Source organism: Macaca nemestrina, chromosome 4 (assembly GCF_043159975.1).
Source record: "Macaca nemestrina isolate mMacNem1 chromosome 4, mMacNem.hap1, whole genome shotgun sequence".
Lineage (NCBI taxonomy): Eukaryota > Metazoa > Chordata > Mammalia > Primates > Cercopithecidae > Macaca > Macaca nemestrina.
Genome location: NC_092128.1, coordinates 15,438,088 through 15,460,730, shown reverse-complemented (window position 1 = coordinate 15,460,730; position 22,643 = coordinate 15,438,088). Strand labels below are relative to the sequence as shown.

Below are 22,643 nucleotides of genomic sequence, written 5' to 3'. Positions count from 1 at the left end.
TGGCTGGATGTGAGTACTTTCCTCACTCCACTGGTCTCGGCCTTCAAATCTCAGAGTCCATGACTAGGCTGCTCTGTTTTAGGGACCTGCCTTTCTCAGAAATAGTAAGAAAATCATAATTGCATCTCATATTTGCTGCTTATATTTATCAAGTTCCGACAGCAACTGATTACCTTCAGGAGAGCTATACTCCACAAACAGGGGAGAATCTTGTTTCTGAAGCCCTCCAAGGAATACAATGTTACCTTGGCACTCTATTTTTTTTTTTTCATGCAACAATGTGTTTTGTTATGTCTGCGGTTTTAAAATTATTTCTTGAATCTCTCCATACACAGGCAAAAATAAGTGTGCTGTTTAACATACTGGAACTTGCCTAACTTAATCATCACCTAGAGAAGGGAAAATTATCCCCAAAACGTGGTTAACCAGGAGGCCGGTGCATCTGCTGACCTCCAAGAACATGGAGATGAACTTGATAGACAGACTGTCCACCATCTGAACCTTTATTCACCACCATTCTATAACCCTTATTCAGGCCCAAATCAGCAGCACATTTCTTGCCAACAATCATTAAGTGTCCAAGAAGACTTTCGTCATCATCTTCTGCTGCAGACATCTGGGATCTACGATTCTTGGGTATCACCAGAAAATGTGTCGGTGCTTGAGGGGGAATGTCGTGGAAAGCAAGGCACCGGTCATCCTCAAAAATGATGTTGGCTGGGATTTCCTTGCAGATATCTTCCCGAAGATCGTGTTGCCACCAGGCCGAGTGACCTGAGCTTTGGCGACCTCACCTTCCATCTCAGCCTCTCTCGCATGCAGCAGCCAGGGTAGAGGCGCGGAGGGAGGGCGGAACCCATGGATTCTATTTTCTTTATTAAGAAAGTAATCCTTTCTGCTCATGCCAGTCCCATAGATGTCTGTCCTTATTTTCTGCCTGCAGAAAAGGTGGGTATCATCACAGAATCTTTAGTTTCTCGATTCACTTGTAATTTTTTGGAGAGATTCATAGGCCTTGAGGTTTGTGGGACTGTTGTCAGAGCAGATGTTTTTAAGCTATATTGGTGTATAATTGACAAATAGAAATTATACATATTTAAGGTGTACTGTGGCTGACTGCCACAACTACTACTTGAGACCACGATTACAGCAGTTACTACTGTTACCACTTGAAACCGTCATTATGACTAAACAAAGGGACGAATGTAGAAATGAAAACTTAAGACAAAAGAAACTGTTTTAAGGAAAGGCAACATGGAGAAGAGAACTCCCTGCTTCTGGTGAGCAAAGGTAGCCCCCCCAAGCTTCTCAGCCCTTGATATTTACTGGGTAACAAGAACAAGGAGGAGGTAATGATTGGTCAGCTGCTTAATTGATCACAGGTTCATATTGTTACTGACAGGCTTCAATTGTGCCTAATCATAAGAAACATTTGTGCGGCCTCCAACAGTGTACAACTTGATGTGTTGATATATGTATACATTGTGAAATGATCACAATCAAGCCGGTTACCGTATCCATCACCTCGCATAGTTGCTGTGGGAGTGGAGGGAGGTGAGAGCATTCGAGATCTACCCTCTTAGCAAATTTCAAGTATGTGGTATTACTACCTATAGTCACCATGTACATTAGATCTCCAGGACTTTCTCATCTTGTATAACTGAACCTTTGTATCCTTTGACCAAATGTCCCCATTCTCCCATCCCCTACTCCAGCCCAGCCCCTGGCAACTACCCTCTACTTTCTGCTTCTATGAGTTTGACTGTTTTAGATTCCACATACAAGTGCAATCATGCAGTATTTTTCTTTTTGCGTCTGCAATGTTTTGACTTAGCATAATGTCATGTTTTGACTTAGCATAATGTCATGTTTTGACTTAGCATAATGTCCTCCAAGTTCATCCATGTTGTCACAAATGGTAGAATTTTCTTCTTTGTCTGGGCTGAATAGTACTCCATTATATATATTTATGTACACATGACATTTTCTTTATTCATCTGTTAGTGGACACTTAGGTTCTTTCCGTTTCTCGGCTATTGTGAATAATGCTGCAATGAACATGGGAGTGCAGATACTTCTTTAAGATACTGATTTCCTTTCCTTTCGATATATGGGAGTTGCTGAGTCATATGGCAGTTCTGATTTTACCTTTTGAGGAACTTTTGTACTGTTTCGTAATGACTATACCGGTTTATATTCCCACCCACAGTGCACAAGGGTTCCCTTTTCTCTGCATTCTCGCCAACATTTATCTCATCTTTTTATTCATTTATTCTTTTGAGACATAATCTCACTCTGTCAGCCAGGATGGAGTGCAGTGGTGGCTTCCCAGCTCACTGCAGCCTCCACCTCCCGGGCCTGAGTGATCCTCTCGTCTCAGCCTCCCAAGTAGCTGGGACTACAGGCATGCACCACCATGCCTGGCTAATTTTTGTATTTTTTATAGAGACGAGGTCTCCCCATGTTGCCAGGCTGGTCTCTAACTGCTGGGCTCAAGCATTCTGCCCGTCTTGGTCGCCCACAGTGCTGGGATTGTAAGCATGAGCCCTCACACCTGGCTATTTCTTGCTTTTTTGATGATAGCCATCCTGATAGGTACGAGGTGATATTGCATTATGATTTTGATTTGTATTTTCCTGATGATTAATGATGTTGAGGCCCTAGAAAAAGTACTTTTAATGATATTGGCTTCCCTCTTGCTTTGGGTGGTTCCATTTAGCCTAGGTCGAAATCACATTGTAGACCAGATGTTTGCTGTCCCTGCCCTGCAGTCCCTAAACTTGGACTGTCCTGGGACAGACCCCACTTGGTAATGGATCCTAAACTTCACTTCGGCCCAGTTCATAACTTTTCTCCTATAGTGACGAGTTCATAGGGAAGATATGTCATAGGAAAATTGGTTTTATAATGTGATGCCAGAAAGAAAAGTTTGTCCTTGGCCAAAAAGTATTTATTGACCTGAAAAGGGAAGAATAGCAGAGAACACTTCCCCATCATCTTTCATGTTTGTCGGGCTTGTCATGAGAAGCCCTCACTCCTTTGCCACCTCTCCCTTCCCTGTGCCTCTTGTCTACTTTCAATTCTCCCCTGCTATCTCCCCTGTAATCTATCTGATGGAGCCAGTGTGGGCGCTCCACAGTCCAAATGGAAGCTCAGTCCCTCCAGGTTAGCAGCGTGGCTGACACCTAACAGTCTGGGAAGTGGGAGAAATTCTAGAACCCAAGTCTATTACCGACCCCCGACTTCCCACTTCCCATAAGCGTTCCACACCCAGCGGGTGATAAGGATGGGATCAGGGGATGCCCCCAAGCTGTTATTAGCAGCCTCTGGCAGACAGGAGGGCAAAGAGCTGGAGAAGAACGCTGGACATGGGATGGGATGGGATGGCAGAGCTGGCCAGACAGAACCCTGGGTGGACACAGAGTTGGGAACAAGCCAGCCAGGAGAGGTGGCAGAGAGGCACCAGTTACTCTCCCAGGTGAGTTAACGCCCCAGTGTTTCCAGATCTTCGAGTCACTTCATCTTTATCCAGCACCCACCCCTCACCTTCCGCATCCTGAAGAAGAGAGATGGGCAGCTGGAGGGCTTCCATGCAGATCCGGCTCTACACATAGGTTTGAGAGCATACTCAGCAGTTTCTCATCCAGATCCAGGCGATATTTATAGAGGGACCAGTGACATGGAGCTGGAAGTCTACTACTGGTGACTAAGGAGGGGGACAATGCCACTGGCTCAGCAGAGGGAATTCCCTGTGGGGCTGTCCCTCAGGTCCTCATCCCAACCCCCACCCCCGCACTGCACTCACACCTGCTTCGACCCCAAGCAGATCAGATGTGGCAGTGGGGGATCATGTGATGGAGAAGGGGCTATAAATAGCTGGAGGTGGGCATGCTGCCCCAGACGCCTTGGGGACAGCAAGAGCAGAGGCTTAAGGAGCTACACTGGGGGAAGGACAGGGGCAAGCAGGCCAAGGCCTGGCCGGAGCTCGGGGGGAGGGAACATGGAGCAATCCCGGTCACAGCAGCATGGGGGTGAACAAAGCTGGTGGGGGAGTGACCCCCAGTACCAGTATATGCCCTTTGAACACTGCACCAGCTACGGACTGCCCTCTGAGAACGGGGGCCTCCAGCACAGGCTCCGGAAGGATGCAGGCCCCCGACACAACGTCCACCCCACACAGGTAAAGTGCTATAAGGGGAGAGGGGAGCCACGGATGAGGGGAGACAGTGGTGCCAGAGACTGGTGAAAATTAGGAATTGGGTAAAAAGAGGGAGCAGTGTCACATTTTTTTAACTTAAAAAACAAGTACATGGTAATGTGTTCAAAATATTAAAATCTTTGGAAATCTGGGCTCACCTAAATATGCACTTAGAGAGAAATGCATGCACTTTCATACAACCTTTACCAACAGAGTACCCGAATCTTATGGGGAAACAGCAGAGCCTCACATGCACGAATAGCTCGTGCTTACATAACCTACGTGGAGTGGATTGCGTAGGAGCCCACACTGCAGTGTGCTGGGAGCTGTCTCCTACACCCTCACCCACAGGCAGACACTGCCAGATTTCTGCCTCTGTGACCCTCTGCAGAATACACAAACACACGAATCTTTCTGTGAAAGGCAGAAGAAAGGAATTGGACAAGTGTAGAAAACAGACTGAATTGCATATCAGTGATCAAAGATCTACCAACATCAAAATGAGCAGAGATGTAATCAAGCTTTTAGGTGGCAAGATGATCAAGTAAGAACCTATTAAGTGTTAGGCACCTGAAAAAGTGCAGAGATGTGATCCCAGCAACAGAAGTATGCAGACTAATTAGGAGTGTTTAGGGATGAGCAGCCTCCTGCTGTGGGATTGGTGGGATATGACCACCAAGGAAAGGGGGAATGGGGATGGGCACAACTAAAGGAAAGGTTGTGAAATTGTCATGGAAAAAGATAGGTCATGGCTAATAAGTAAGTGTGCCTCTCCCTCCAAAGAATGCAGAGAACAACAGAGGATAGAATTTGTCCAGAGGTCAGTTGGCCAGAACTTTCTCTTTTTTTTTTTTTTTTTTTTTTTGAGATAGAGTATCACTCTGTCTCCCAGGCTGGAGTGCAGTGGTGCTATCTGGACTCACTGCAACCTCTGCCTCCTGGGTTCAAGCAACTCTCTTTCCTCAGCCTCCTGAGTAGCTGGGATTACAGGCACCCGCCACCACGCCTGGCAAATTTTTGTACTTTTAGTAGAGACAGGTTTTTGCCATGCTGGCCAGGCTGGTCTCGAACTCCCGACCTCAGGTAATTCACTCACCTTGGCCTCCCAAAGTGCTGGAATTACAGCTGTGAGCCACTGCGCCCCGTCTGGTCATAACTTAAAATACTTTTTTTAATTAATTAATTTTTTTTTAATAGGGAGCCTACAGTTCCTTTAGGTTTAGGGCTGGGAAGCTGAGGCATGAGCTGTGCAGGGGATCTCAACATTGGGGGTCAAAAGGATCTGCTCTCAGTCCCTGACCAACCCCCAGGAGTATTTGCAAAGGCAGCACCAGGGACCCAGTAGAGAACAGGGACATACAGGTCAGTGTAGGCTGGTATCGAGCGTTGGGAAGGTTCCCTGGAGATAGCGGGGTCTGACTAGGCCTTTGAACACCATTTGGGATCAGTAGGGGGGAAGACCCCTCCCCCGGCCCTGTGCTCTCACTGACGTACGTGGTCGTACCTGGGTGGGATGACAACTTGAGTAACAGTGCCATTATGGCACTTCCTGGTGACAGTGAGGAGACTGGCCAGGTGAGCATGAAGCCTCGTGTTGGGAAGCTATGGTTAGTTTGGGGAGTAAAATTGAGCTGTTTTCTACAGGTCTCAAAAGCAAACAAGAGTTTGGATTAGTTTTTCTTTGTTTCATTTTTATTATGGAAAATTCAGACTTACACAAAAACAGAATGGTATAGTGAAGCCCCAAGAACCCCCCAGTTATCAATGTTTTGTCACTATTGTTCCATCTGTTCTCCCCTTCCCCACCCTCACCCCTCTACACACTGTGGAATACTTTTGTTTGTTTGTTGGTTTTTCTTTGAGATGGAGTTTCGCTCTTGTTGCCCAGGCTGGAGTTGCAATGGCGCGATCTCAGCTCACCGCAACCTCCGCCTCCCGGGTTCCAGCGATTCTCCTGCCTCCGCCTCCTGAGTAGGTGAGATTACAGGCATGCGCCACCATGCCTGGCTAATTTTTGTATTTTTAGTAGAGACAGGGTTTCTCCATGTTGGTCAGGCTGATCTCCAACTCCTGACCTCAGGTGACCTGCCCGCCTCAGGCTCCTAAAGTGCTGGGATTACAGGCGTGAACCACTGAGCCTGGTTTACACGGTGGAATACTTTTTAACAAATCCCAGACATTGTATCACTTGTAGACTTGAGTTTTGACTTCTCCCTTGCCCTCCCTTCACCCTGCCCTGGTGTGGTGGTTAGCATGGGACCAGCTAGAACAGATCTGGCCCTTGAAGCGTTTTCCCAGCCCAGGTATGATGATATGAGGCAACCCCCTTCCTCGTCTCCACCGGCCTGGGGCCTCGAGGAGCTGAGACAGCCTCAGCTGTCTGACTTCCACTGGGAAGTATCTTCTCTCTCTGGGTCCCAGGTAGGGTTTGGAAGGAAACACTGCCTTCCTCGGTCACTAACCCAGAAGACAAACAGCCACGAGCAGGGTAATTCACGCGTGTGCCTGTTCAGGACTGCGGCGTAAAATGCTGCTCATATTGTGAAATCAGATCTCTTCTACTCAGGCTCTCCCAGAATCCAGCAACATGGCCTGGACTGACCCTGGCCCCAGAGGACGGTTAGTGCAGTGGGAGTGGGGCAGGCTAAAAGCAGTTTGAGCTGTTGCATACTCCACACAGACACCCGTGCTCTGTCTCGGGATGGAAGTGGAGGGCCACCAGATCCGAGGGAGCTGCTCTGCCCCCTTCACATGTAGGGCAGGTGGGGGGTCTAATTATCTGGCTGTAGGAAGAAGTAGATTGACCTGCCTTTTCAAGCTAGTTCCTGTGTGTGCATACAAGCGCTAGGAGATGAGGTAGATGGGCTTGAAGCTTGACAGAGGACCTGAGGCGCCTCAGGTAAGGCTAGACACACCAAGGCAAAGTGCAACCAAGACTGCCCTGATAATCCAGTCTGTCCTCACCGTTCATATTAGGAGGAAAGTTAATGCAGGTGGTCTGGGGAAATTGTGGGACATACAGAAAGCAGTGACACAAAACACCTGATTGATATGGGCTGCTGGGTTCAGCACAGTCCTGTACCTCTGCTTCAAAGCAGAAACTGGCCTCCTTTATAAAGGTTACCTTGGATCAAGGTGAGTACAGGTTGGAGAATGGGTGGAGAGAAGGTAGGATGAATGGACAAGGGAAAGGGTGGGAAATGCGGAAATGGAGGGTGGAGACTAGAGGGCAGGGATGACCACAAAGTCACCCTGCATGCAGTCAACTCCCAGAATTCAAAAAAGCTGCTGCTCTTTTCTTCTGTGAGTCTGTCTGCTGCCCTCTGTCTATTATTTTTTTTTACTCTTCAACAAGGCAGACACTGATCATTCTCTCTCTGTCCAGATTTATGGCCATCACAAAGAACAATTCTCAGACAGGGAGCGGGACATAGGGATGCCCAAGAAGACGGGCTCCAGTTCTACCGTGGACAGCAAGGATGAGGATCACTATTCCAAATGTCAAGGTGATGGGGACTGAGGAATAAATAAATCTGGAGTAGAAAGAGGTATAGGGATTAGGAGAATAACTTGGTCATCCCGTTGCACATACGTACTCTTTTCCCTGCTACAAAAACTCTACCCTTTTTTTTTTTTTTAAGAGACAGGGTCTCACTCTGTCATTCAGACTGAAGTGCAGTGGAGTGACCATAGCTCACTGCAGCCTAAAACTCCTGGGCTCAAGTGATCCTCCTGCCTCAGCCTCTCCAGTAACTAAAACTATAAGCACATGCCACCATGCCCAGCTAATTTTAAAACCTTTTTTGTAGAGATGCTGAGGCTGGTCTTGAACTCCTGGCATCAAGCAATCCTCCCGCCTTAGCCTCCCAAAGTCCTGGGATTAGAGGTGTGAGCCACCATGCTTGGCCCCTCTAAGTATTAAGGAAACGGCACCTCTCTCCACCTCCTTTGCACTTTGCCTATTCCCTGTTATTCCTCCCACAACTTCAAGAAATGAGTTTTAGAAAGGAATTCAAGTATTCATGGGGAGTTGGACTTTGGTGCCTTTTGCCGGGGCCAGAGCAGCGATCAGCAGAGGGGTAATGAGAAACTCAGTGCGTACGATGTATGGACCCAAAGCTTCCCCTCCCATCTTGGGTCTAGCACCCAAAGTAGTGACTGGTTAGCTGTTCTCTCTCTCTCTCTCTCTCTTTCTCTCTCTCTCTCTCTCTCTCTCTCTCTCTCTATATATATATATATTTTTTTTTTTCCCCCCATCTCTTCCTAGATTGTGTCCGCCGCCTGGGACAGGTGGTGAGAAGAAAGTTAGGGGAAGACTGGATCTTTCTGGTGCTTCTGGGACTGCTGATGGCTCTGGTCAGCTGGAGCATGGACTACGTCAGTGCCAAAAGCCTTCAGGGTAGGTTTAACCTGGACCTTTGCCCACAGCTGTTTCTGGAGTTTCTACCTAGGGTAAGCAGGGTGTGTTATGGGAAACGAATGTTGCACAGAGAGGGATCAGGTGGGACTCCAGGCCCATAAAAGACCAGACCTAGCCCTGCTCCACTTCTTACGCCCCTCCACTCACTGCCACCCAAACAGTGGATGCCCTCTAATAGGGTAACCAACTTGCCCCAGTTTCCCAGGGACTTTCCCAGTTTCAGCACTGAACATCCTGAATCCCAGGAAGCCCCTTGGTTCTGGGCACACCGGGTGGTTGGTCACACCCAGTCCTCCAGCCCTTCAAGGGCCAGATCTGTTCTAGCTGGTCCCATGCTAACCACCACACCAGGGCAGGGTGAGGGGAAGGCAAGGGAGAAGTCAAAACTCCAGTGGGATTCATGACACAGCCACCAACTACCAACTGGAACAGGCCACATCACCTCCTATAACTCAGGCTTCCCATGTGTCAAATGAGAGCAGCACCATCTTGGAAGGGGCACACAGAATGAGCACGGCCTGAGAACACGCCAGGTACACTTCCTGGTGCTGTGGACACAGCTGCTCAGCCACACTCTGCCTAACCCCAGGCATGTGTCTCCGCAGCCTACAAGTGGTCCTACGCGCAGATGCGGCCCAGCCTTCCTCTGCAGTTCCTGGTCTGGGTCACCTTCCCACTCGTCCTCATCCTCTTCAGCGCCCTCTTCTGCCACCTCATCTCTCCCCAGGCTGTCGGTGAGAACTTGCCACCAGACTCAGCCTGAGCTGGGTGGCCTGAGAGGGGCCCTGTCTGTCTCCCCCATCATCCAGCCCCACCCACAGTCCGGTGCTGCCGGGCCCCACCCTCCCCACCACTGCCTCTTCAGCCCTCTCCAATTCCCATTCCCATATTCTGAACAGTCATCTCCCTTTTAACCTCCACCTTGACTCCGCACATAATCTTTCAACGCTTTTAGGCTCTGGAATCCCTGAAATGAAGACAATACTTCGTGGGGTTGTCCTGAAGGAATACCTCACGATAAAAGCCTTTGTGGCCAAGGTTGTCGCCCTGACTGCGGGCCTGGGCAGTGGCATCCCCGTGGGGAAAGAGGTAGGCCTGGCATGACAGAAGCAAGAGCTGGGAAGGGCCCTCAGGAGCCAGGGTGGCACCAACTCTAGAGGGAGCTCTGGGAGTGGAAGAGGATCAGAGGAACAGGACCAAGGCCAGGGCCAGGGGACACTAGGAAGGGGAAGTGCTTTGGAAGGTCCTCCACCTGGGGTCCAATGACAAAAACCGCACAGCCTGGGGAGCTTGGAGCAGGCTCTCAGCCTGGACACCCCTGACATTTGGGGCTGGATAACTCCGTGCTGTTGGAGGCTGTTCTGCGCAGTGGAGGGGACTTAGCAGCATTGCTGGCCTCTGACCCTTCCTAGATGCCCAGCAGCATCCCCCAGTTGTGACACCAGCATGTCCTCAGACATTGCCATATGGACCCTGGGGGACAAAATCTCCCCTGGTTGAGAACACTGTCTTAGAGATCATCCAGACCAATTCCTTTGCTTGAATCTGAGAAAACCAGGACTGAGAATGAGGCTGTGCTATTTTCAAGGTTGCTCAGTAGGGTGCAGCCTCCTTCTGTTCTCTGCTGGTGTGCACCTTTGCCCCCTACTGCCATATTCCACCCAGCAGCCAGAGGCATCTTTTTAAAATGGAATCAGCCTCATCTGACCCCTGGTCAAAAACTTCTTAAGGCTTTCCATGCCTCTTAAAATAAAATTGAAAGTTTTTTTGTTGTTGTTGTTGAGACAGTGTCTAGCTCGCTTGCCCAAGCTGGAGTGCAGTGGTGCGATCTCGGCTCACTGCAACCTCCACCTCCCAGGTTCAAGTGATTCTCCCGCCTCAGCCTCCCGAGTAGCTGGGACTACAGGCACACGCCACCACGTCTGGCTAATTTTTGTATTTTTAGTAGAGATGGCGTTTCACCATATTGGTCAGGCTGGTCTCGAACTCCTGACCTCAGGTGACCGCCCGCCTTGGCCTTGCAAAGTGCTGGGATTACAGGTATGCGCCACCACGCCCCGTCCTAATCGGAGCTTCTTACATGGCCTTCGAGACCGTGAACTCCGGCTGCTCCTCTCTCCAGGCCTCTGCCCCCGCTTCCCTGTGTTTGGCTCACAGGTTTCCTTTCTGTCCCTCAGTCATTCTGCCCTGGGCCCCTCAGGGCCCCTGTGTGCTGTTTTCCCAGCCTGGAACATTCTTCCTCCTGACATCTGCGTGGCTCCCTCCCGCCTATCATTCAAAGCTCTACTTGAGGGAGGCTCCTCAGGCTCTTTTCTCTAAACACGTGCCCTCCCACCCTCCGCCACCCTTGCTCTCTGGAGAGGAGAAACACACTGGTTTCTCCTCTTCCTCCTCCCTGGGATGAGGCCTCGTGAGGACGGGACCTCTGCGTAACTCCTGTATTTGCAGCCCCTGGCACAGTGCCTGGAGTAAGGAATGTTAGTCCAGCGAGTGCTGCAGAGCCTCCATCGGGCCTCTGACCTCTGCCCCCTTGCTGCCCCTCCCCCAGGGCCCCTTCGTCCACATTGCCAGCATCTGTGCTGCTGTCCTCAGCAAGTTCATGTCTGTGTTCTGTGGGGTATATGAGGTAAGGTTGAGACAGCGAAATGAGCCGGGGCCAGGTGGTAGAAGGAGTCCGGCTGTGTGTCCAGGGTGTTGGGAGGGCTGCCTCTGCTCTGGGCTGGCTGTGGTGCTGAAGGAGCATCGCACTAATCCACGCTCCCTTCCTCGTCCCCCTGTCCGCCTACCCTAGACACATAATGCCTCTGTTTAACCTGTGCCTGTCCTCTGAATGCCCACCCCTCTTTGACCTGTGCCCCCACATGGAGGGCTGGCCTGTGGTCTGTTCCCATGCTCTCCCTGCTAGTCCATACCATCCCCTCTGTGTCAGTTTCCCTCCACGTTTCCCTCTTGTGCTCCCCCTTCCCTGTGTAGCTCCCAATCCCTCACCCCACCTCTTACATACGCCCCGCCTGCCCCACCCCTCCACCCCCTTGTCCCGCGTGCTTCTCTGTTGCAGACCGTGCCTGGGCAGCTTGACCTCCTGGTGTCGGCCTGTGCGGTGGGCGTGGGATGCTGCTTTGCAGCCCGTGTTGGAGGCAAGTTGCACTTCCTCCCTATCCCGATTGCCTAAGCAAGACTTAGAAGGGGGTTTTGGGTGGCTGCCACAAGCTTTGGAGTGGGCATCCAGGGAATGACTGTGGATCACAGCCCCTAGGATCCAGATACCTATATTTTTTCACCAAAGGGCTGTGTATTCTTTTGAGACTGCTTGCTGTGTGGTGCAGGATGTATTAGTACTGCTTTCTGGAGTTCTTGCTGTCTCTTTTCTGCTTATCATTTGTTGATTTATATGCCTGGCATATATTTGCCTAACTTTTATTTCATTTTCTATTTTCTATTTCATTTTGGTGCTGTGCTATGAGGTTAATTCCTTTTTGCCAAACTCACTGAGTTTCTCTTGGCCTGGGAATTATAGGGGACATGGGACCACAAGGACTCCCTGTGACTTAGGCCTCTCATTCTGCCTTATTCCCCATCCCTGCTTGTTTTCCTGTCCTCTGCCTGCCCACCTCCCTCTCTTCCACCTGTCTCTCTGTCTGTCTCTCCCCTAGTAGCAGCCATACTACTACTCTGATATCCTGACGGTGGGCTGTGCTGTGGGAGTCGGCTGTTGTTTTGGGACACCACTTGGAGGCAAGTGATTGGCCCCCTCCCCCATCAATCATCTTGCCTGGCCTGACTCCCAAAACAGTTTGAATCAGTATCCATAAGTGCTGGTATTACCAGGTTATTTACAAGAATAGCTGATTATTAGTAAGCGTTTGCTATGTGCCAGGCAACGTTCTAAGCACTTACTTTTACTCCTGGCCAAAGCCATATGAGACTGATATTCCAGAGGAGGAAGAGGAGAGAACTGAATTACAGAGAGGGAGAGTGACTTGAGCAAGTTCATTCTGTTAGTAAGGTCCAAGCTGGGAATTAAAACCAAGGCAGTCTCCGTGGCTCCCTTAATTATTTTAAAACCTGTTTGTATTGTTGGATGTTTTTGCCCTACGCTGATGACATCTCTAACGGAGAACTCTATGAACTTCCTCCTTCAAGGGAAAAATCCACATTTTGTTGTGCTTTACTAATTGCATGGGAATTCAGGTAGACCTTATTTAGATTAATGGTAAGCTTTTAGTGAGGAATAGTTAGGAGAGTTTCAAAGGATAAATGTCCCTTGATAGCAATTTAAAGTTAAGTTTAGCTCTTTCTCCAAGTATAAGGCAAATAGTGATTTCTCAGATTATTTTCCTTATCATGGATGATTAACAAATGGATGTAGTCGGAGAAAGCAGTCGTATCTGTGTATTGACTCATCAAAATCAATTAACGCTAGATTAGCAGGGCAGAATTATACAGGTCATTCATTGGATTCACTGATGATAAAAAGGACACTAAGTAGATATGTGAAGAAACAAAATTGCAGGAAGGGCATTTGCTTCTTAAAAGACCCACTGTTAGAGGTTTCTTTTCAGTTATGGAAATGTTAAGCAATCTTTTCATAGAGTCTTCCAGGGAACTAAAATGACTTGGCGCAGGAATGATAAATGGAGAAGAGTTTAAAGTTAATGCAAATGCATGATCTAACTTATGCAAACACTGTGGCAAAGCACAGACTTCGGAGCCCAAGTTAGCAAGCATACCAGCTAGCATCCTGTTTACATTTCTGTCCTCAGCTCTACTCATTAAAAGCACTAATCCTTGTCAGTGGAGGATAGTGTATTTGGATTTTTGCACATGTTAAACGTTCACACTTACATTTGTACCCACTTTCACCTTTATTTACTCTTTAGCCTTTCAAATCCAGGAGGTCTAAAGAATATTTTTAGACTGGGAGACTCTTGTTGTTTTGTTTCAATCAGCCAGATTCTCTGAATGTGAAGAGAATTTGCATTTTCCTCATAACACTGGAATTTCTGAGAAGAATCAGAAAGGTTCTTCTTGGACCTGTGTCAAGTATGGGAGAGGTAAAGATCATAGAGAAGTTAGAGGCAACAGTTCTGAAACCATTGTGGTAGAAAAGGGAAGAAAAAATTCACAGAGGCCGGGCACGGTGGCTCAAGCCTGTAATCCCAGCACTTTGGGAGGCCGAGACGGGCGGATCACGAGGTCAGGAGATCGAGACCAGCCTGGCTAACACGGTGAAACCCCGTCTCTACTAAAAATACAAAAAACTAGCCGGGCGAGGTGGCGGGCGCCTGTAGTCCCAGCTATTTGGGAGGCTGAGGCAGGACAATGGCGTAAACCTGGGAGGCAGAGCTTGTAGTGAGCTGAGATCCGGCCACTGCACTCCAGCCTGGGTGACAGAGCGAGACTCTGTCTCAAAAAAGAAAAAAAAAGAAAAAATTCACAGATAAAGCATTGCTGTTGACACAAGAAATTGTTAAGAACTTAAAAATTAAGGTGCTATGTTTAGGCTGTTTGTATTACATGGTAAATGACAAAGGTATTTGCAGGTGGCATTCCTGGCTTTTTGTTGTTGTTGTTTGTTTGTTTGTTTGTTTAGATGGAGTCTTGCTCTGTCACCCAGGATGGAGTATACCATCTTGGCTCACTGCAAGCTCTGCCTCCGAGGTTCAAGCAATTCTCATGCCTCAGTCTCCCTAGTAGCTGGGATTACAGGCCCGCACCATCACACCCGGCTAATTTTTTGTATTTTTAATAGAGACGGGGTTTCACCATGTTGGCCAGGCTGCTCTCAAACTCCTGACCTCAAGTGACCCACCCACCTTGGCCTCCCAGAGTGCTGGGATTACAGATGTGAGCCACCGTGCCTGGCCCATTACTTGATTTTTTAAAATGAATACTGAATAATTCTGAAAGGAAAATTAGTATTGAAATGTTATATTCATTATGGAGTCAGCTCTTAATTTCTTACACTAATGAAACAAATAGAATTCAGCATTCTGCTAAAATGACAAGCATCTTGCTCCCATTCTGTGCCAGGCCCTGTGCTGGATCTTGCACACTCAGGGTGCTCCTTGTTGAGAGGCTGGACAGGCAGGCAAACCTATCGTCATAGCCCACTCGAAAAAGTGGCCCAGTGGCAGCCGGGGCAAAGTGCAGTGGGAACCTTATGCTAACCTGCCTACAAGAGCCCATGAAGCATCACAAAAGAGGTGGTGTTTGATATGAGGCTTGAATAATAAGTAGGACTGGCAAGGAGGATGGTGGGGGCAGGGTATTCTGGATAGAGGAACCAGCATTGCAAAGTCAAGATGGGGGCAGTAGCTGCGTATTAGCAGGGGATACAGAGGAAGGAATAATAGCAAATGAGTCTGGACAAGTAAAGGGGGACTGAATTATGGAGACCCTCATGGCTATGTATAAGAATATGGAATTTATTCTCTAGACTAGGATTTGCATAAATGTGTTTCATGGTTTTGTAGATCTAATGTGTAAAAATGGTTCTATAAATCAGTTGGAAAGTGCTTGGTTAGAGAGACAGTTCTTTCTGAAACTAGAAAAGTTATCAGTGGCCAGGCACGGTGGCTCATGCCCGTAATGCCAGCACTTTGGGAGGCCGAGTTGGGTGAATCACGAGGTCAGGAGTTCAAGAACAGCCTGGCCAATATGGTGAAACCCCACCTCTATTAATAATACAAAACTTAGCTGGGTGTGGTGGCAGGTACCTGTAGTCTCTGCTACTCAGGAAGCCAAGGCAGAATAATTGCTTGAACCTGGGAGGCAGAGGTTGTAGTGAGCCGAGATTGCGCCACTGCACTCCAGCCTGGGCAACAGAGTGAGACTCCATCTCAAAAAAAAAAGAAAAGAAAAGAAAAAGAAAAAGAAAAAGTTGCCAGAACATTTGATATGGTGACACGCATTGGGAATATCTAAAATGTAGCTCTAACGCACCATTTCCCACAGAACCCTGTCTCGTGGGATTTGTAGTATCTCACAGACCTGATTTTGGGAAATGCTGTCATGGGTGAATTAAAGCCATGAAAGACTTGTGCACAAGGAAGTGACATGGCCAGCCTTGAGTGTCCACCCAATCCCTTTGTCAGATGTGTGCAGGACAAAATCGGCCTGAGGATTAACAGGATTAATCTGAGATTAACAAGAAGACGATTGTCATAGTCCTGATGCTGTGTAATAAGAGACTGCACTGGACAGAGGCAGAAGAGAAAGAGAAGAATGATAGAAAGTAAAATTGATATAACCTGGTGATTAATTTTATTTTTTCTTTTTGAGAGAGGGTCTTGCTCTCTGGCCCAGGCTGGAATGCAGTGGTGCAATCTTGGCTCACTGCAACCTGTGTCTCCTAGGTTCAAGCAATTCTCCCACCTCAGCCTCCCAGTAGCTGGGACTACATGCAAGTGCCACTATGCCTGGCTAATTTTTTTTTTTTTTTTTTTTCAGTAGAAGCGGGGTTTTTCCATGTTGGCCAGGCTGGTCTCAAACTCCCGGCCTCAAGTGATCCACCCACCTCGGCCTCCCAAAGTGCCGGGGTTACAGGCATGGGCCACTGTGCCTGGCATCTTGGTGATTAATTTTGTGTGGGGTAAAAGAGAGGAGGGATCTAGGCTAACACCCAGCTTTCCTACAAGGGCGATTGGGTGGATAGTGGTGTTAGTAACCATGATTGGGTATACGGGAAGTGAAACAGATCTGGTGGGAGGAGCTAGCTGATACGTTTCACTTTGAGTGTGTTCAGTTTGATGTTCCTATGACATATCTAGGTGATACCATTTTTGCAGCAGGGTTGACGAGTCTGAAGCTCAGGAACATAGCTTTGCTAATCAGCAGCTTATAGGTGTAGGTGATGGTACGAGCATACGTGAAATTGAGAGAGAAAGTGTGTTTGTGAATAGGAGGAGTAGGAGACCAAGGACAAAGGCTGGGGTTGGGCAGAGGCACAGGAGCAGCAGAGAAGGTAGAGAGGGAATCCAGGGTGGGAGAAGAGAGCAATGTTCCAGAACCTGAGCGGAGAGTTTCCAAAAGCTGTTTTTGTTTTTAATGCTTTGTTTCCTTTTAACTGCACATTTTATGTTTGGCTCAGGCTAATATTAAAATTAGCTCTCATTCCAGAGCATACAGTGACAGACTGCTAGGGAAAGTGTCCCAGAACCACGTCATGGGAAAGAAAACCTAGCCCAGGATTTCAAAAAAATTGTTGTAAAATATTCATCAGTTGGATAGTTTACACCCAGGCAAATCAAAGCTGACTGCTTTTGTTACTGGTATAGAAAAGGAGAGAGACTCACTACCTAATTCCTGCTGTGTCAAATCCTTCTTTTAGGCCCCAGAGGTAGCTGCTTACCTGATGTGATGTGAAGAGCAGGGCAGAAGGGGTGATTGACGAAGCTCTGTCTGCCCCACATTGCCCATTGCCTTGCTCTGTTTCCTGAAATTCTGTTCTCTTCTGTTCTCTTTTATCCTCATCCTGTCCTTTCCTCTCCTCCCCTGCTCATCCCTAGAATAGACATTCAGCCCTGATTATGCACCAGGCACCGTACTAGGTGCTGGTTTCCAAGGAATTTTCTTTTCTTTTTTTTCCAAGACGGAGTCTTGCTCTGTCACCCAGGCTGGAGTATAGTGGCGCGATCTTGGCTCACTACAACCTGCGGCTCCCGGGTTCAAGCAATTATTCTGCCTCAGCCTCCCAAGTAGCTGGGATTATAGGTGCCTGCCACCGCGCCTGACTAATTTTTGTATTTCTAGTAGAGATGGAGTTTCACCAAGTTGGCCAGGCTGGTCTCGAACTCCTGACTTCATGATTCACCCGCCTCGGCCTCCCAAAGTGCTGAGATTACAGGCGTGAGCCACTGCACCCGGCCTCCAAGGAATTTTCAATCCTAGGGGATCTCAGAAATGTAAACAAATATCTGGATCTGAAAGTGGTAGTGCTATAGTAACCCAAAATTCTGAGAGCGCAGGCTGAAGGACAGATGGTTTCGACCTGAAGAGGAGGATTTTGGATGGCTTCCCAGGGAAGGGGAGTTGGGACTGACCACTGGAAATCCTCTGCCAAACTGCAGCAGCTGCTGTATTCAGGAGTAACCATTAGGCCACCCTCCCCCTGGTGCAAATGACCTGATGTAACCATTAGGCCACCCTCCCCTTGGAGCAAATGACCCGATGTAACTAGTTGAGTGTCACCTATAGAAGAGAAGGTGGTGGTCCTGGGGGATTCAAGAGATGTGACTTTTGAGTATAGCACAGGGAGAAGAAAATTACTAGGATGTGAGATGCTGCCTGAAGAGGGCGTTCACTCTGTTCACATGGAGAGAAAGGGGACAAACCGGCCTAGTTCAAGGTTTCCTGAGGTCAGGCCTCATCTCCATTCATCCAATTATGTGCATGGTTGCATTTCCCTGGTTCTTTTTCCTCGTTTTTGATAAAGATGAGGCTTAGCTAGGTTTTAGGTAATTTTGTCATCAATTTTTACTTTGCATCGGATTAAAGTCCACCCCCCTTATTCTTAATATGTTGAAAGATTTTTTTTCTTTGCCTCTCTTGAGTGTTGCTTTTTATGCCCTCACTGGCATTCCTTACTTTGTCCCTACCAACCCTTGTTCTTTTTCTGTAGATCTACCCCCTCAATTTCTGCTCCAGCACCTACGCTCAGAAACAGTACTACTTAGAACTACTACTTAGCTTTCCTTTTGCCTCACCCACTTTTCTTAAGCATGATTGTTTTTATCTTCTTCTAGGCTCTTGGCTTTTCCCCTTGCGTTGGTCCTTTTAAGTCAGGTTTTTAGTTTTTTGGTTTTCTTCTTTTCTTTTCTTTTCTTTTTTGAGACAGAGTTTCACTCTTGTTGCCCAGGCTGGAGTGCAGTGGCGCGATCTCGGCTCACCGCAACCTCCGCCTCCTGGGTTCAAGCGATTCTCCTGCCTCAGCCTTCCCGAGTAGCTGGAATTACAGGCATGCGCCACCACGACCTGCTAATTTTGTATTTTTAGTAGAGATGGGGGTTTCTCCATGTTGGTCAGGCGGGTCTCGAACTCCCGACCTCAGGTGATCCGCCCGCCTCGGCCTCCCAAAGTGCTGGGATTACAGACATAAGCCACCGCGCCCGGCCTAGTATTAGTTTATTATTATTATTATTATTATTATTATCATCATCATCATTATTATTATTGGTATGACTCCTCTACCTTCTTTTCTTGAACTATCGAGAATTGTCAGCTCCTGCAAAGTCCCCTCCTATTTTTGTTCTGTCTTCCTTATAAGGTTGCTCCAGGGTACATGGTATATGTAGAGTGGTAGGAAAGTCCAGAGGAGGGTGCTATGGAGAGTCCCTGTAAATCCTGAGCTCTGCTTGGCAACTCTACTGAGGACCTGCTCTGGAACTTTCTCTCTCTTAACTCTTCTGCAGATTTTTTTCAACTACCTTTTAGTCCCTGTGGATATCTGACAGTTGTGAACCCCATTCCACCCTACATTCTAAGGGATGCAGAGGGCACGGACACTTGATCCTCATGTTTTGGAAGTTGAAGGCCCATTCATTTTCAACCTTCTTTATGTCTTGTTGAACCCATCCCTTGTCTGAAATAAAAATAAGAATAAAAAACTCCTAGCCTGAGCGGTTGTGTGGTTTTGAGCATGGGAATCCAAGAGTTCATGACTTGCCACTACTGCTTCCTCCCAGATTCATGTTTCAGCAAAAGCTCCTTAGGTCCAAGGAGTGGGGAGTGTGGGGGAGCCCTTTCACTGCTGTCTGCCCCCGACCACACTTCTGTGCCCCTGCAGGAGTGCTGTTTAGCATCGAGGTCACCTCCACCTACTTTGCTGTTCGGAACTACTGGCGAGGATTCTTTGCAGCCACGTTCAGCGCCTTCGTGTTCCGAGTGCTGGCAGTGTGGAACAAGGATGCTGGTAACCAAGGAGGCCTGGGGTGGAGGCTGTGTGAAATAGAAAGACTGGGAATGAGGTGCAGAGGAAAACTCTGTGGGGCAGTTCAGAAAAGGAATAATGGGTGGGATCATTTGTGGGGTGGGACCAAGGCCCAAGGGTGTATGACAAAGATACAGGTCATGGAGTGGGAGAGTATGTCCATGCAGGGGTGTGCGTAGAAAAAAGGAAAATACATTCAAGAGGAGAAACTGGGATTGGAGGAAGGAAGGAATTAATCCTGAAAACTGCCCACCTCTGTTTCCCTGTTGGGTTTCTACAAAGCTCCCACCATAATCCTGGCCTTTCCATCCTACAGTCACCATCACTGCTCTGTTCAGAACCAATTTCCGAATGGATTTCCCCTTTGACCTGAAGGAACTACCAGCTTTTGCTGTCATCGGGTCAGTGGGGTTACCTGCTCTGTGTGTGGTGAGCAGGGTGTGGGGTGAGGCTGTAGATTGGAAGGGACCCAAGCCAGAAAGAAGGTGGGGTTGGCACAGATAGAGTACATTGCTGGGGGGATGTGGGCCGATAGGAAAGACGGAAGCCTGGTATTTGTTTCCCTGCAGTAGTCAGGTCCAAGAGATGAGGATTTCACATCTGTAAGATTCCAACTCTATAAATTACACCCTCAGGATTTGCTGTGGGCTCCTGGGAGCCGTATTTGTGTATCTGCATCGCCAAGTCATGCTGGGTGTCCGAAATCACAAGGCCCTCAGCCAGTTTCTTGCTAAGCAGTGAGTCACCGCCCTTCTTTTGCCCTACCCATTTACTTTCTGGTTTCTCCAAGAGTTCCTCCCTTTTTATCTTTGGGAAAGGCATTAAATGCCTCTGAGTGGCTTGCATGAAAATATAAGGAAGCCCTGATACTGTGGTGAGGGGGAAAATTGTGTGGTCTCCCATTTAAAGATTATTTTTCTGTTGTTTTTGTTTTTCGAGACAGAGTCTCACTCCATCACCCAGGCTGGAGTGCAGTGGTGTGATCTCAGCTCACTGTAACCTCTGCCTCCTGGGTTCAAACGATTCTCATGCCTCAGCCTCCTGAGTAGTTGGGATTACAGGCGTGGGCCAACATGCCCAGGTAATTTTTGTATTTTTAGTAGAGATGGGATTTCACCATGTTGGCCAGGCTGGTCTCGAACTTGTGACCTCAGGTGATCTACCCTCCTTGGCCTCCCAAAGTGCTGGGATTACAGGTATGTGCCACCGTGCCTGGTTAATTTTTGTATTTTTAATAGAGACGGGGTTTCACCATGTTGGCCAGGTTGGTCTTGAACTTGTGACCTCAGGTGATCTGCCCACCTTGGCCTCCCAAAGTGCTGAGATTACAGGTATGAACCACTGCACTCAGCCTCAAATATTTTTTGTGTGTGTAAAGAGAATTTCGGTTAAATAAACGAGACTACAGTGGAAGACAGGAAGCTTCAGCTTGCCGACGTTCAGTATGGTATTTACTGTGAGTTGGCTGAATTGTGGGGGTTAACTCTGTTTCTTTTTCAGCCGCCTGCTGTATCCTGGAATTGTTACCTTTGTCATTGCCTCATTCACCTTCCCACCAGGAGTGGGTCAATTCATGGCCGGAGAGGTCAGCTCTTGGGGAGCTGAGGTGGGGTCGGGTCACTAAGCACATGACTAGGTTACTGGGGCCGCATGGGAAAGAGGAAACAGCACGGACATCCCTCAGGCTTCAGAGTATAAGTAGTTTTGTCCAAGGATAGACTTTTGCGATTCTCCCTGAGAAAAGGGCAAAAGAGACCCTTGAATAATGAGGCTGCGGAATAAGTTTTCTAAAAAAGGAAGCACAGGAGATCCCTGGAGTACCCACCCCTTCTGCTTCTTCCTCTCTCAGTTGATGCCCCGAGAAGCCATCAGTACTTTGTTCGACAACAATACGTGGGTGAAACATGCAGGTGATCTTGAGAGCCTGGGCCAGTCAGCTGTGTGGATTCACCCCCGTGTCAACGTTGTCATCATCATCTTTCTCTTCTTCGTCATGAAGGTACTGCTCCTGACAATAGCAACACCCTAAACTTAGCTCTATCTGTTTTCCATCTAGGAACCCAGGGTTTGCATAGGGTAGGAAGGGGTAGAACTTCATTTGGTCTTCATCCAACCTAAAAATAAGTCATTTGAAAACCATAGAGTTGGCCAGACAAGGTGGCTCACGCCTGTAATCCCACGACTTTGGCAGGCTGAGGCAGGCGGATCACTTGATGCCAGGAGTTCAAGACCAACCAAGCCAACATAGCAAAGCCCCATCTCTACCAAAAATTCAAAAAAAAATTGCTGGGCATGGTGGCGCACACCTGTAATCCCAGCTACTTGGAAGACTGACGCAGGAGAATCATTTGAACCCGGGAAGTGGAGGTTGCAGTGAGCCGAGATTGTGCTATTGCACTCCAGCCTGGGTGACAGAGCATGGTTCTGTCTAAAAATAAATAATAATAATAATTATAGAATAGTAAGTTGCTGTAGAAGTAAACCAGTATCTGAGTTAATTGCTCTATTCATGTCAATTTAGTGTTGTTTGGCATAGTTATCTAACCCTTCTAATTGTTCTTCTTGCTAAATGACTAAGCCATCACAATAGCCAAGTAAAAAAGTACAAGATAGAGTTAAGCATTATAAATAACTGTAAAAGCCTTGGATTAATTAAACAAATCCCCCCACTTATTAGATAATTAAGTACTTCATTCTCCATGTATCTGATGATCCATTTTTAGGTGATTTGAGCATCTTTTTTTCCCCAGGCTTGTCAATAATCTCTTTTGTAGAGCTTCAAAAGGGATAAAATATTTAAATTAATTGTATTAGTGACTACACATAATTTTTATAAATGTTATTATTCTCTATTTAGGTGATGAAGCTGTGAGGATTTTCTATTCCCAAACCAGATTCTTCTAGCTTCAACTGGGCAATAAAAGATGATCTCTTTTACATCACTTTTTTTTCATATCTGCCCATCAAGGATTATGTATTTATAGACTTCTCAATTACTGCCTTGTAATAAGATATTTTTATTCCTAACCCTGGTTGTGACATCTATTACAATTGCTGATTGCTTGCCGGGCGCAGTGGCTCACGCCTGTAATCCC

General features: G+C 47.7%; 1 protein-coding gene and 1 pseudogene across 3 annotated transcripts in view; one reads left to right on the top strand and one right to left on the bottom strand.

Annotated features, from left to right (window-relative positions):
- Positions 1–304: 304 nt before the first annotated feature.
- Positions 305–997, bottom strand: LOC105471181 (adenosine 5'-monophosphoramidase HINT1 pseudogene; annotated as a pseudogene).
- A 2,901-nt stretch (positions 998–3,898) lies between these two features.
- Positions 3,899–22,643, top strand: part of LOC105471182 (chloride voltage-gated channel 1) — a 38,575-nt gene continuing 19,830 nt past the window's right edge. The window contains exons 1-12 of one of the 3 annotated variants that reach the window (XM_011723537.2): positions 3,899–4,180; positions 7,584–7,704; positions 8,466–8,597; positions 9,224–9,352; positions 9,574–9,707; positions 11,167–11,244; positions 12,275–12,353; positions 19,405–19,530; positions 19,865–19,949; positions 20,184–20,285; positions 21,049–21,133; positions 21,398–21,547. In XM_011723537.2, the coding sequence (XP_011721839.2) occupies positions 4,001–4,180; positions 7,584–7,704; positions 8,466–8,597; positions 9,224–9,352; positions 9,574–9,707; positions 11,167–11,244; positions 12,275–12,353; positions 19,405–19,530; positions 19,865–19,949; positions 20,184–20,285; positions 21,049–21,133; positions 21,398–21,547 (1,401 nt within the window). In that variant the 5' untranslated portion in view covers positions 3,899–4,000. Of the gene's footprint in view, positions 4,181–6,868; positions 7,098–7,583; positions 7,705–8,465; positions 8,598–9,223; positions 9,353–9,573; positions 9,708–11,166; positions 11,245–11,676; positions 11,756–12,274; positions 12,354–19,404; positions 19,531–19,864; positions 19,950–20,183; positions 20,286–21,048; positions 21,134–21,397; positions 21,548–22,643 lie in introns of those variants that run through there. The other 2 variants (XM_011723538.3, XM_011723540.2) reach the window with 2 other exon arrangements.